This window comes from Excalfactoria chinensis, chromosome 9 (assembly GCF_039878825.1).
Source record: "Excalfactoria chinensis isolate bCotChi1 chromosome 9, bCotChi1.hap2, whole genome shotgun sequence".
In the NCBI taxonomy this organism is placed as follows: domain Eukaryota; kingdom Metazoa; phylum Chordata; class Aves; order Galliformes; family Phasianidae; genus Excalfactoria; species Excalfactoria chinensis.
The window spans coordinates 9,007,971-9,022,670 of NC_092833.1; the positions used below are offsets into that span (position 1 = coordinate 9,007,971).

The 14,700-nt window shown below is 44.6% G+C and overlaps 1 protein-coding gene across 3 annotated transcripts; it reads left to right on the forward strand.

Moving 5' to 3' along the window:
- The first annotated feature begins 1 nt into the window (after position 1).
- PPP1R2 (protein phosphatase 1 regulatory inhibitor subunit 2) lies at positions 2-14,495 on the forward strand. Of its 3 annotated transcripts, XM_072344355.1 has the most exons (7): positions 2-351; positions 4,556-4,663; positions 5,080-5,160; positions 5,443-5,546; positions 6,704-6,889; positions 9,793-9,843; positions 12,957-14,495. In XM_072344355.1, exons 1-6 carry the CDS (start codon positions 17-19, stop codon positions 9,795-9,797), a joined length of 819 nt encoding a protein of 272 aa, XP_072200456.1. In that variant the 5' UTR covers positions 2-16; the 3' UTR covers positions 9,798-9,843; positions 12,957-14,495. The 3 variants fall into 3 exon arrangements, with proteins under 3 accessions (XP_072200456.1, XP_072200455.1, XP_072200454.1); XM_072344354.1 differs by lacking the exon at positions 9,793-9,843; XM_072344353.1 differs by lacking the exons at positions 9,793-9,843; positions 12,957-14,495 and adding an exon at positions 8,058-8,267.
- The last annotated feature ends 205 nt before the right edge of the window (positions 14,496-14,700 follow it).

A 14,700-nucleotide genomic window follows, 5' to 3' on the forward strand; every position in this document is an offset into this window, starting at 1 on the left:
AGAGCCCCATCGGCGCATGGCGCCACACCGCGGCCGCGAGGTCGCACTGCAGGCAGGGCAACACACCGCAGCCCTCCGACCGCCAGGGGGCGCTGCTGAGAAGGAGGAACGAGACTCGCCCGCCGCCGGCGGATGTGACGCAGCTCGGCTCGGGGCGGGCCGAGGCGGGGAGCGGAAGCTGGCGGGCGGCGCGGCCATGGAGGCGCCTTCGGTGCCGGCCGCTTCGGCGGAGGGAACGGCGGGGCGGGCGCCCATCAAGGGCATCCTGAAGAAGGGCGGCGGCAAGCAGCCCGCCAGCGAGGGGTCCGGGGTCCGGACGGCCAGCCCGGCCCGCGACGACGACGAGCACGGGTGAGGGCCGCGCTCTGGCCGGCGGGGTGGCGGTGCGGGGCCGGCTCGGAGCGTGGCGCTGCGTTAGGAGCCGCCGGGGAGCGCGGGGCCTTCAGGGAGACGAGCGCGTCCGTCATGCGGGGTGTCGGCCGGGGGAGGGCGGGACGGCCGCGGTGAGGGCACGGAGCCGTAGCGCGGAGGGCTGTCCGCTGTCCGGCTGAAGGACGCGAGGCGGTTCTTTGCGGGGCGACTTCATGGTTGCCGCAGTTCGATGTATTGTTTGGGAAATAGATTTCACCGTGTCGGGTTTATGTTCAGCTTCCTTACGAGGCACCTGTTGGTCTGTAAGTGTCTGCAGGACGGGAGTTCTGCGGGGTGAAGCGCAGGGAAGCTCCTGGTGCCCAGCAGAACAGCGTGCAGCCGAGCAGTGCTAACACACTGTTAGTCTGAGCACACGAGCAGCACTGCAGCTGGGCAGCTGCCCCTGGCTGTAAGACCTGCAGCTCTTGGCCTGATCTCAGCCCCCAGCACATGCTGACATCACTCCCAGACTCCCACGGGTTCACCTGCACCCCATAGTCATAAACAGTCTTCTCTATATCATGGTAATTCCTTTTCCCCTTTGGCTGGTCAGTCATTAACACAATCCGAGTTTGCAGGATAGGACAGAAAGCTGCTCGATTGCCTGTGTTAAGGGCTCCTGCTTTCCAAGGAGATATTATTGCAACAGAAGGAGTGACGTGATGTGTTGGATAGCAGAATTAAATGTCAGTAGGAATCTGCCATACCGAAGTTGTCCCTTTTTAATGCTTTTTTTTTTTTTTTCCCCTCTCTTCTCTAGCATTAATATAAGCAGAAGAAACTGACTCTGACATCAGGCATAAAGTAAAACTGGCTGTTGGGAGCCTCTGCTTCATTTTTCTGGAGTCTCTTTTCTACCGCCTTGCAGGATGAGCAGAAGTTAGAGTACGAGCTGCTGAGCCGAGGATATGGTAGAGTTGGTTTGGCACTGAAGGGGGCAGGAGTCCATCTTCTGTTGTGTGTTTTCTGATGTGAGTCAATGAATGCGTTGTTAGATTAATCCTGGAATTGCCGTGCGAGTTGAAGTACACTGACACTGCCTAAACCTGGCACGTTGTGTTAGAGAATTTCCTGGGAAGATCAGAGTGGGATATTTCAAGTTAGACTGTGTGCAGCTGTTATTTTCTGGTTGGCAGCTCTTCATTGAAGTGATTTGGTTTGGTCAGAAGTAGCACCATTTTGTACTCTGACAGAATTACCTGCAGTTATTTTCCTCTAAGACTAACAAATGGGCTCACAGATTAACATCTCCGCTTTCTTAGTGCGGCTCTATCAGCTGCCTCCCTGCTTCTTTCTAACATTGAAATTCAAATCTGAACGCCTTTAAAAATAGCTGTAGATAAAGGAGCTCATTGTGTCAGCTGTCATCTTTTAAAGTACCGTGTTCAGAAGAGCTCTCGTGTACTTTCATCATCAGCCTTGTGCTATTGTTAGCAGTGCTAATGTTCTTTGGAAGATGCCCTTAATGAAGATATGATTCAAGAGAGAAATTGGTGAAGCTGAGACATCACTGGGACAGCTTCTGCAGAGCTGAGATTGTGGCTCAATGGTAGAGACGTTCTTAGCAAACCAGATGTGAAGTATTGCTTGCCTTCACACTCCTGTTGGAGGTTCTGTGGGATGGCACTGTACAGAGTAGCTCCATTTAGCTGGATGCATTTCCTTGGCCCTGTTTGCTGGGTAGTCCTGTAAGTAACTGTTGGAGCTGGAGTAAGAGAGCCAGGCAATGTGTTCCTTTGAGTAATGCTGCAGCACAAACCTCTGACCTGTTGGCTTGTGGTATTAAAATAAATGATTTATATATTTGAAGACATGAAAGAATGCAAATGAACGCTCGTGGAATGTTTTGTCTTTGCAATCTGATTTTACTAAGGGAGAGTCTGTTTCACATATAGAAATGTGAACCTGGCCCTCTGAAGGGATGTCAGGAAGTGTTTAGTGGTGATGGTCCTAAGCTTTATTGTTAATGCTAGGCTGCTATGGCATGCTTAAGCATGCTGAATTGGAGGCAGCCAAGGGAGGTGTGTGTTTTTAGAGCACTTAGTCACCCTCCTGTGATGCTGTTTTCCTCAGAGGGCTGAGATGACAAGCTTGTCTCTTTGTCACTCATGATCATTTTTTTTCCCAGCTGAATTTTAAGTTGTGTTCTGGGGTGTGTTCCGTAGCCAAGGCTTTTCCTGTTGAAATGTAAGTTTAAATATGTGATTGTGAACAACAGGGCCACTAAAATCTCTTCCGTGCTGTATTTGTGAGTTACTGAATTGCTGGCTCTGAATCATCTAATTTCCAGGCTGGTACATGAGACAGAGATTGGGTTTTGTGTTGAGAACTCATGCAGGGTGGACCTGGGTGTCCTCTGGGTGAATGCAGTGAGCACTAGGGCGTGTGATGGGGCTGTGTCCCATCTGTCATATTTCCTCTCTCCCTAAGCTCCCCCTTTAGACTGTCATCCAACTGCTATGGCTAGTAAAAATTCTCATGCACTCTGTAACCATGTGCTCATGGTATGTTAGTCACGGGAACTTGGAGCAGCCGTTCAGCTGGTGTTTAAACAGTGATTTTTAGAACCTTAACTAGGTAGGGTTGAATAGTGGACAGACTAAACTAAACTAGAGCTCTTTGTCATCGTGAAGCTCACAACTCTTCACCAGAGCAGGCACTCCGACTCATGTTTTGTCCACTCAAATTGCAGTCCTGGTGTTGCAGTTTGCACAGCGTGATTAAATAGATAGGAAACTTTGTATGTGAACTTATGGCATTGGTTAGTTTGTGCTGAAGTTACTGAGCTCACTTGTCTGCAGTTCCAGAGTACAGGCCTGTGACACGTAGGATTCAGCATCAGCTCTTCCACTTCTTTTTGTCCCTTCCATTTCCTTCCATTGTATTATGGAGAGCTCTCCATGAAGGCTAAGCTTAGTATGTCCTTGGGATTTTGCATTATCACTTTTGTTTTATGGGTGGCATTCTGGTTAAAAGCATCAGTATTACTGAGGCTGAGTTCATACTCAAGCCTGGTCATTTGTCATTGGAGCAGTCAGTACTTAAATATGAATACATGAGCCAAATTCTTTCAGCCAACTGTCCCTCTACAGAGAGAAGAAACCTGTGGTGGAATTCAGTGCTGTTCTAGGATTGCATTTCTTGGTTTAATCTAAGGGAAAGGCCACCTCTTGGAAAGGCCGTGTTAATGCTTTAGGAAAGAATGTGGAACCTGGTAGGTCCTGTTGATTAAATCTTATATAGAATGGCTTTGGTTGGGAGGGACCTTGAAGATCCAACCCCTGGTGTGGGCTGGTTGCCAGCCACTAAATCAGGCACTGGATCAGGTTGCCCAGGGAACCTTTCAGTGGCTTCTAGACCAGCAGAGCGGGGAGTTTTCCACAAGGCAGTTGCTTCCCTTGTGGTTTCCATGTTGTGTCAGTCTGGGCAGGCTTTTGTTTCTGCAAATACGTATAAAATGGTATAAAATGGTACATTCTCTGACTAACTGAGGAAATTCTAAATAAAGCAGCATGGCCGGTGGCTGGCTGTGTAAAGCACGAAACTCCCTTTGCTTAGTTACAGCAGTGAGTCAGTTCTGTTTCTTGATTCCAATTTAAGATGACAAAAGCAGTATTAATAACCACCTTGTTCGCTCCGATTAGTTTTAGTGCAGGAAGTAATTTGTTGGTCGGTATTGTTTGTGCAGTGGTTCTGCAGATAGTGCCAGCAGCTCACCGAGCAGCGGGGAAGTGGAAGTTGGTTATTTCTTTGCATCAGGTGTTGTGGGTTGTAATGATTGTTTGCAGTAACTTGTAACAAGGAGCTGGTTAATGGGGCGGTGAGTGGCCATGACTGGTGGTCTCTTGAAGATATGCACAGGTATATGAACAAATTGATGAGCACTGGGTTCATTTAAATACTGTGACTTGTTAGGGAAAGGTAAGTCACCATGGTAATTTGTCACGACCCACAGAAGTTTGTGTGAGGTGGTGCTTAATAACCACGTTTATAATTTGAACGTGCCCCTGTGCCTTAACAATGCTTTTTTTCCATAGTGTAGAATAGAGGCTGAAAGTCATTCTCAGTGTTCATTTTCTGTGGCCGAACACAACGAGCTGATTTTAAGGGATTAAAACAAAACCACTTTGCTTTCTTGTTTCAGTAAAAAATCTCAGAAGTGGGACGAAATGAATATCATAGCTACATACCATCCAGCGGGCAAGGATTACGGCTTGATGAAAATAGATGAGCCGAGTACTCCTTATCACAGGTAGGTTCCTGAGTTGCCATCTGACATGATGCAAGTAGCAGGGTAGTTTTGCAGTGAATTAGGCTTTCTGCATCACATATTAGTTACTGTGCTATCCTATTCAATATGTGCAATGTACTAGTTTTATAGCTATCAAGAAGGACTGTCAGTACCATTTTGGAGGTCTGTGTGTGCTGAAAGGTGTACGTATCCCAGGTTTCACTCATGTAATTAATGTCTCATTTGTTCTGTTTTATTTTTAATAGTTATCATCTATGTACTAGAATATAAATTGCCACTCATCAATATTTAAGTAGATCTGGGAAGCTTTCAGAGTACTACGAGAGTCTCTTAATTGAGCACTGGGATGTTTTGATTGTTTCATCAATTGAATTTATGCAACAAATAATTGATAAAGGCTTTGTTTGCATTCCAAGCATGGTAGGAGATGACGATGAAGATGCAGTGAGTGATTCGGAATCAAATGAGCCCTTAAGAGCAGATGTGTTGAGTAAGAAGTAAGTATTGTCATAGAAGATTGACTAAGTGTTAGAATCATGTTCTTTCTGGTGGGGGGGTTTGCTTTTTGGAAGGATATTTCCTTTTTATCTAGATGCCAAATTTTGGCTGTTGTCAAACAAAGTGGTTTTCTGGGTTGATAGTCCCACTGGTACTTGAAATCTCTTGCAGATCGTTAATATACATAAGTACAGCAAAAATAATGAACCAAATTTGCATGACGTTCTGAAATCCTGTGCATTTCATACAGTGGTAAACTGGATAGTTTTTATCTTCATTAGGCTGGCTGCTGCAGCTGAGGGTAAAGGACCCAAGGTTATAGCAAGGCAGGAGGAAAGCAGTGAGGAGGAGGAAGAGGAAGAAGAATTAACACCTGAAGAACGAGGTGGGCATAAGTCGGTGGCGTTTTTATTATATATTTTTTTTTCTTGTCTCTGCTGTTGTTGGATTTTTTTTTTTCTTAATACACGCAGTTTCTGCCATTCTGTAGGAAGGATTATTGTATAAAAAGTAATGGCTAAGAGTAATTTTGTGATTTGAAAATAGAGGTGTACAGTCTTTGAAGGGTAAGTAAAAGATTAGAAACAAGCAGATCAGTTGCTCGGTCAGAACTGTTTGCTCTGGGATTTACATGAGGAGTCGACTGTAACAAGTATAATGTATAAGAATTCCTCTTGAATTCTTCAGTTTAATCAGTACTGCTGCAATTAAGACTCTACTAATTGCTTGCAAATATACAGGTTTGGGTCGGTTTGTTGTTTTTCTTTTTAATTATTATTTTCGAAGCAGCTGGTAGATGGATCCAGCAGGATATCAGTTATTCCTAATAAAATTCTCTCATGCAGTAATGTTGCGCTAACTTAGAAAACAATAAAGTTCAGCTTCTAAGGTTTCAGGTGTGTGTCATTTAGCTATGGCTTCTCATCTTTCCTGGCCCTAGTCAGCAGCTTTGAGTGTGTAACTTTACAGTTCTAGAGGAAGAGAAAAACAGTGTTGGGGTCACCAATAAACAAAGTTTAATTATAAAATTTACTTTGGGGGTGTTGGATGTACAAAGCAAAGGGAAACTTCAGGCTTAGGGGGAAGAGGAGAATATTTTCTTCTACGTGCAGTGAACGTACCTCTTACAGCTAGCTTTTGATAGCTGGCCAGGAGCCGTGTTTGGACCTCTGCAGAAGTTGATTTTCTGTTCCACCAGTATGTCTTAGTTTGCCCTACAGTTTCCTTGGAAAAAAGGTTTGTGAAACTTCAGAATGTTTTAGACCATTACTACTTACTTCTCTTGATTCAGACTTCCTCATGCTTGCAGGCAGTTCTTTTAAGAGCCCTTCAGCCATTCCAGTCCATTAATTACTGCACTTTTTAAAGTCAAACTTATTTAACAACAAGGATTGTTTGGTCATACAGACAATATGTTTTCATGGTAGGAATAAAACAGACCTACAAAGTACTTGATACTGGTATTTCTCCAAAAATATAATAGTTGATATTAGAAGTAAAAAATAACTATACATATTGGCTTTTGGATTTCATTATCCACAGAAAAAAAGAAACAGTTTGAAATGAAGAGGAAAATGCACTACAATGAAGGACGAAACATCAAACTTGCAAGACAGCTAATTGCAAAAGAACTACATGGTGAGGATGAGGACGAGGAGGAGGAAGAGGATGAAGAGATGCGTGATGCTCCAGATGAAGAAACAATGAATACAGAAGCTATCGAACATGGTGAGGTGCTGATTAATCAAATACCACATATAAGTGTTGGTTGTCCTTTTACCTGTCGGGATGAATACACTGACGTGTGAGAAGGAACAGAAAGAATGAAGTGTGTATGTAATGCTGCATGCTATCTTGATAGGCAGATTTGTAGTGTGACACCAAAACAATCAGTATCGTTAATTAGTCTGGGATTTCATTTGTAATGGCACAACAGAAAAACAAACATCTCTGCTTCAGGCCAGCTCTGTCTCCACAGCATAACTGGTTGTTGGTAGTGAAGTTGCCAGCATCCTTTTTAAAGAGACGTTTGTCCTGTAGAGGATGCTTAAAGTTGTGGCCACATGAGAGAGCCTGACCTTGTGTCATGGTGCACTTCCCTTTACCCTCCCAACTCATGCTGTAATCAGCACTGGGAAACTAGCTTGAATCCTTCCTTCCTATTGAGAGCAGTATATCTAATGAGCTGTTACCTGTCTTGCTATAACTTAAAGCTGTTTAAGAGTTCAGTGTGCTATTGTCCGTAAACAGTAATGTTAATTTCTATATGGGATGTGAACCTTTTAGCACAGCTGCTGGAAGAAAGTCTGGGACCCTTGGCTGGGAGCTGGTTTGGAGCCTTCTCTGCCATCTTTAAGCTTTTCTCTGGGGCTGTATAATAGAAGTGTGATTTTTGTGGTGGCCTTCTGGTGAATAACTACATCTGTTTAGTACCCACATCTGTTTGGAACAGCACATTGAACATGTCTGGTTTTTTAATGCCAAGAAACATCTCATGTTTATGAGACAAGTGGTGATGAATCTGGAATCTGTAAACCTCATCTGTTGCTTGGCAAGGCTATGAGGCATTAGAACAGCATGCAGACTTGGGAAGATGCTGCATGGGTTTAGCTTTGCTCACATTTGCTTTTCACAACTGTGTGAACTAGAAATTCTTCCGAAATAAGTTTAAATTCCACTAAATAGAAAGGTGATTTGCCAAATTGACTTTTAGTATTTTAAGCTCCGTGGATTGCACAGTTTACCTCCGTTATATCCTACAGGAAGGCTCATGCCTGCATAATGGCTTTGAGAGGGTCTTTTTGTATGTGAGTCTGAGACCCATTCATGGACCAAAGTTCTATGGTAATTTATCATACGCCTTATGATGGCTATTTACTAGAACTTCACTCTCCAGGGGAAAAGAGTACTCCAGTAGGCAGCATTATGACCTTTCTCCGTGGCTTGAAGCTGCCATCTGTCTGCACTGTGCTGTAAAACAGAGGCAACTCCGCTCTCCAGCTGCATTCTCCAGGGAACAGAAGGCACACCTTTGCAGTATTTTTTCCATCTCTATTGCTGAAGTCCATTCCACCTTGGCTCATAAACAGCTTCTGAGCCACAACTGGTAACTATCAATTTTAGGCTACTTGTGGCCAATAGATTCTATGAATATGACTGTATGCCAGTTTATCAATCTGTTAACTAACTGGTTCACTTCAGTGACGTGGCATATAGAAACACTCTCCATTAATTTGATGTGGTTCTCAATTCTTCACTTCTGTTTTATGATGCTCTGCTTAACAGGCCCCGGTGTTTTGTTATCTCCTAATCTCTATGTCAGCTGTCATAACGTTTGGCCTCTGTATTTGATCAGGTCTTTACAGGTCAAGTACTGGGCTCACTTCTGTATTGGCTGATGAACTATATGCCCTCAAACTGATTACATGCAATTTTTTTTTGTGGCAGGGTTGCTCTAAGAACAGTGGAATCTGCTAAGAACTGTTGATAAACAACTGTCTCCTGCCACTGCTCATGCTTTAAGAAATTCCTACACTGGGATACATGTTCAGCAACATAACCATTAAAGTAGTGTCAAAATTTTACTGGAATCCCTTTTTCCCAGATGGTATCTTTTGATTATTCTCTGACTTTCATTCAAGGGGTGCAAAAGAATCTCAAGTATCTCTCCGAAGTTAGTTACTGTTGATTTATTCATTTATTTTGGCTATGGAGCATTTCAAATCGCAAGTTTTAAAACCAGCTACTTGGATTCGTTGCTAATCTGTACTTTAGATCATGCTAGGCAATTGGATATTTAAACACTGTTGCAGGTTTGTTGTTTTCTTCATGGAAGTGGATCAAATGCCAATAATGTTCTGGTTCCTGAAGTTCCTTCTCTAGGACTGTAAGTGTGTCAGGTTGTTTTTGGATCTTTCTGAAGCTACATGGGAAGTTTTAAATTCATGTGGATGGTTTTTAAAGAGTCCTTTGACTCTTACAGAGTTTCTTATAGAGCAGAGGAGAGTTTCCTTCACTCAGTGTGTTGGATGTTGCAGGCAGTGACTCTTGTGATGGCTTGTTTTGGTTTTCTTCTGTTAAACTAACAGCTCCGACATTTCTTTTAACTGCAGAGGAAATATCAGGTTTATTCTGCATGTAGGTACAGCTTAATAATTTCTTTTCCCATTGACTTCCAAATTTGCAGAGATCATGTGGTGACATGACTGCCATTTGTTAGAGCTGACATGCAATGTCTGTTTATTCCAGTGGAATAGCATGGCTTCCCTTGCACCAAAGATAACTCCAGAGATGTGGCATGAGACATTTCTTGGTAACTGCTGTGACTGCGGGGCTCCGCTGGCTCCTGAGAAGTTCTGGGGGCAGTTTGGGACCCCCTTGTCACTTGGAAGGTTTTAATCAGTGAAGATTCCGTTGTGGTTCTTTGCATCAATGCTCCTGTCTGCCCTCTAACTCTTACCTTTTTTTTTTTGTTTCCAGTATAACTAACAGTACTGTCTTGATCACTGCAGATTTTCCTTTTTGTTATGTCTCTGTTGAGGAAAGGGCTGAAGACTTGAGATGGGATTTTAAGAAGTTTTCTGTCAGGTACCACAGAATCTGCTAATTTAAGTTGCACTTCTTGATTACAGACTGAGATTTCTTGCTGATTGACATGAAGATGGCCAGTCCTGTCAGTGATGGTGAGAACTGTTTGCACATTTATGCCTGTTTTCATCTCAGGCTACCAAGTATTTTAAATAGATGGGTCGTTCCTTTCTTGCCTTAAGTAGCCATACCTTATCTCGTACATGTGGATTCTGACAGCCAAGCTTTTTGGAGAGCAGGAAAGTTAAAGTTAAGGTTGCTTGCTTCAGCATTTCAGCTTCTGTGATGTTTCTCTGGCTACTCCTTATTTATGACTCTACGAACAATGTGATGGGCTTTGCCAGCAAAGTAGTGACATTTGTTCCTATTCAGAAACACCTTTCCTTTAAAAATTCAGTTTGAAATCACTGAAGGAAAGGTTCCGCATTTAGATTGATTTAGTGTAAGGATTTCAATGCAGACGTGTTTTCTACCACACAACAGAATCTGTCTTCAGGAAATACAAGGTTGTGATCTATAGCAGATCCCCTGACAAGCAGTACCACTGTTGTTCTCTGCTTATGGTTCATTTAGCATTCATTGCTACAATAACCTTGCTCAGATACTGTTGACCCACTTAGCTGTCAGCTGACTGGGTGTGTTCTGTTGGACTTTGACATACAGAATACATTGTGTTTTCTTAACTATAGTGAGCATCACTGTAAAAATGACTTATATCAAAAGACTGGGAGTATATGCAAATTGTTTCTGCTTGTCAGACATGCTATTTGCTTGTTAAATTGCACTTGGAACCAAGTCTGATTCTATGCATAAGCCTAACTGGCTTTGTTTAAGAAGGACCAGATATGGCTTTCTCTGATCTTTGCATGATGCAGCTGATTTATTTACAAATAATAGGCGGAGTCAGTGGGCTTTTTCATTTGAAAATTGATAAGGAAAAGTGTCGCCTCCTGATCCGGCGACAAGTTAAGGCTGCCGTGTGAACATACCGTGCCTCAGCACATGGGGAACAGACGGGACTCGCACACAGTGCGTAACGCTGAAAGTACCAGTTTAATGCCTAGCAACAAACCCTATATCGTGGTCCAGGTGACCGCCCCTGTGTGACACTCATGACCTCCCTGACTCCACCCCAGGTGCACGCAGGCACCACCTACCCAATACCCAACATCTCCCCCTTCTTTATCATCTGCAAGCCCCTGTAAAGGTTCCCCTGCATACTCCCTGTTACCCCAAAGGTGTTTCTCACATTAAGGCTATTCCGCAAAGAAATCAAACATTAAACATATGCAAAGAACAATTAAGCCGTCACAATAACATGCCAAAGAGATGCAGCTGCAGTTTGGTGCTGGCTTAACCCAACATGCCGGCAGCCAGCGGGGCCCACTTGGGGTCCCAACACAGGCGTATCCCCTGCCCATGCTGAGGAGTGGCATAGAGACTGGGAGCCATGGCCCTCCGTCAGGTCAGATCAGGACCTGACCTATTGGAGTCCGTTCAGTCAGCTGATGGTCTCCCATCCGATTCTCTAGATGACTTAAACTAAACAGTGCACACAGGAGGAGAACGTGTGGACACAGCTCAGGCCCCTCCAGCCCTCCCCCCTCTTTAAGCGCATGAAGACCCCTCTTCAGAGTCTGATGTGCACGCTCCACAATAGCCTGGCCGGTGCTGTTGCCAGGAATGCTGAAGGTATGTTAATGCCCCAAGCTGTACACCAGTGTCCAAAACGTGCACTTCTATATCCTGGGCCACTGTCAGTCTTTAACTCCTGAGGTGCACCCGTGACAACTCAAAACTCTGGGGTTCACCCCTGCAGGAAACGTGTTAGCTGAATGGCAACCTGGGCAATTCTGTACAACATCACATGCAACAATAACTGGAACATGAAACATGCTGTGCAGTGACCATGCTGACTGCTGGAACCGCCCACGTGCCACTTCAGCAGCGGCACACCGATCAACCGCAGCCATGCAGCAAGCGGCACCAGCACACACTGATTGCCCCCCACAACCCCGGACACCGTCCCGACCACCACTCCCACAAACTGCACTGTTGGCTCCAGCGGCCACTCTCCAGGCCAAGATCACAATGGGAGTGTGGCAACATCTGCAGCAGTATCCACCAGAAACTCCAGGGTCGTATGGGGTCAACAAACCAACAGTGTGTATGCAGACCCGGAGACCCCCAGCTCCACAACCTACTAGCACTGAATAACACAATCTACGGGCATTTATCTCAGGAATCAGATCGCACCCAGTCAGAATGCATTCTTGTGCCTTGATGGGCCAGTGATTTTTGTTTTTAGTTTCTCTAGCTCTTCTACTGAGTCTCCTTCTTTTGTCTCCTCTCAATCACCTAGCTCCTGTTGCTGAGTCTTCTCCTCCTCCCCCTCGGAATCAATAGGCCCCAACGAGGTGTTGGGTATGGTGGCTCACCATAGCTCCTGCTCCCCCTTGGCCGATCTAGTTAACTTTCTAAGAGCGCCAAGGGCAGGCAGCAGCTTCTGCGCCTCCTCATCCCCTGCACAAGCTCTCTCAAAAAGCTCCTTGCTTGCTTTCTCTAATGCCGACTGACTCACACAGTGAGAAACTTCATCAGCCAGACCTCTCCGCATCATCCACTTAATAAGCGGATCGAGGTCCTCATCATCCACTTCACACCACACCCGTGAAGCCATCCCCCACAGCATACTCACCCACTGTCCCCAGGTGCACGCAGGCACTTACCCAATACCCAACAAAAAGGAATTTTTTCTCTGACTTATGAATGTTCTTTGCTTGAGAACTGTGAGCGGAAGGGTGCGTCAGACCGTGCTACCTCATTTATTAGCTTATTTTGAGGTGCCTCATCTGGAATTGAAGCTTGACGTGAAAGGTGCTACGCTTGCTGGTGTTTCAGGAACCTTGTATGTTAGTTCTGCAAATTGATCTCTTAAATCTTGGGTTAAGTCATCTCAGTTTCAGAGGTAGCAAGCGGTCAGCGTTGGGTGTGCAGAACAATAGCACTATTACTTCAGAACGTGAGGGTGAAATCATTACTCTGAAGGTATCTGCACCCTGAAACTGGAAGTTGCTAAAATAGGTTGCAAGCTTTACCTTTGCGGAAGCAAAAGTGACTTCCGGAGTATATTTTAGTGATACTTGGGGGTTTGCTTTTTAAATATACAAGTGTGAATAGTTAACTCTTTGTAATCTTTCTTATGCAGCACATGCTACTCATGACCAGCTGGAAAGCAGAGCACGCAGCATAGAAGAAATCTGTCCAGAACTGTAACTGCTTGTCAGAGACACGAACATAAACACTGCTTCATGACTTTTGCAATTAAGGCTCTTAAATATTAAGAAGCATATCAGTTACAATGTTGTGTTGCCAAGATTGTTAATTTTAGACTTGTCCATTAGGCAGAAAAAAAAACCTGTCTAATTGATTTATTCCTGTGCCTAGTATTTCATGGAGAATACTGCTTCATAATCTGTCCAACCAGAATGGCATTCCCTGTATGTATAACGCTGGTTATCTTGCGTAATGTACTGTTACTCTTCATGCTTTGAAACACGGACAGTCTCTCTGTTTGTTCACTATTTATTTGACAGCGCTCTAAGTGTGGTATCTCTTACGGAAGAGCTTGGGGTTCAGGAGCTTAAGGGTACAGCATATATCAAATTGACATGCAAGCTATTTATCAGGTGTGTTAAGCAGTTGAGAAAGGGATTTGAGTTTTACAGTTTTATAACAGTTTTATACAGTTTTGTGTGCCCCCGGTGGCGCAGTGGTTGCCTGGGTTCGAATCCCCCGTGGTGCAGGGGGTAGAAGTGCCGCGCTGCTACACAGAGGGCTCGAATCCCGGGGGTTGGACTCAATGATCTCTAAGGTCCCTTCCAACTCGCACGATACTATGATAAGACATTGACCTCTTAAACTAGGTTTCAGTGTGTTGTTCCTTGTATTTTCCTAGACTCTAGCAGAAGAGTTGTGTTATTTTTCAGAGCGGTGTTTGGAACCGGTTCTTCGCTTTTGACTCGAGGCAGTACTAACATCTGGTGGAGGGAGTGTTTTACACTGGAAACGTGCTGACTTGAACTTGGAATTTAAACTGTCTCTTTCTCTTCCACTGGATGTTTTCTTTTCTTAAAACCACATCAGCTGTTATTCTGTAGACTCGTTTCACACTTTTAGTCTTTTCCAGTTGCATGGAGAGTGCCTGTGCTACCAAAAACAGCCGTGAAGGGAAATCCACATCAGGACTGAAGGTGGGCTGTGTTTAGACTCTGTTCTCTGTGTAAGGAGCGCCGCCGGTGACCTGTTCACTTGGGGTTTGTAAGCTGCATACTGAAAACCACTGGTCTACATCTTTCTGCATCCAATGAGACGTAGAGCAGCTGCTTTTGTACAGCGAAGGGTGTTTGAAGGGATATAGAAGGGAAACTGCCTAATTCACATACTTGTTTACAGCGCAGTCATAGGGCCTTTGCAGAGAGTGGCTCTGAACATCCACGTTGATGTAAACAGCGACGGGATTTGACTGGTGAATGTTCTAGTACTCAAAATAGTTCCTGGGCTTTATTACACAAAGTATACACTTCAGCTTCAGCTTGGTTATGAAATACAGTGTATATCTTAATTTTAGTCCGAATTCGGTATGTCGCAAAAACTCCATATAAATAAATATGGATCTATTTTAAACCGTTTTTGTCCACTGTACATGTGACGTTTGAATAAAGGAATGGAAGTTATTTTACAGATACGCACGTTCTCAGGTGTGAGCTTTCTGCAAATGAGCGTGAATAAAGCAGTGGCTGCCGCCGAGTGACACTGATGGGGTTACAGTGCGGATGGGTGTATCGCCACGGTACCTCTCGGTCGGTAACCGCCCCCAGCTGTGGGACGTTGAGTTCCCGAGAGGCGGCAGCTCCCTTCCCGCCGGCCGCAGTGACTGACGGGCGGCTCAG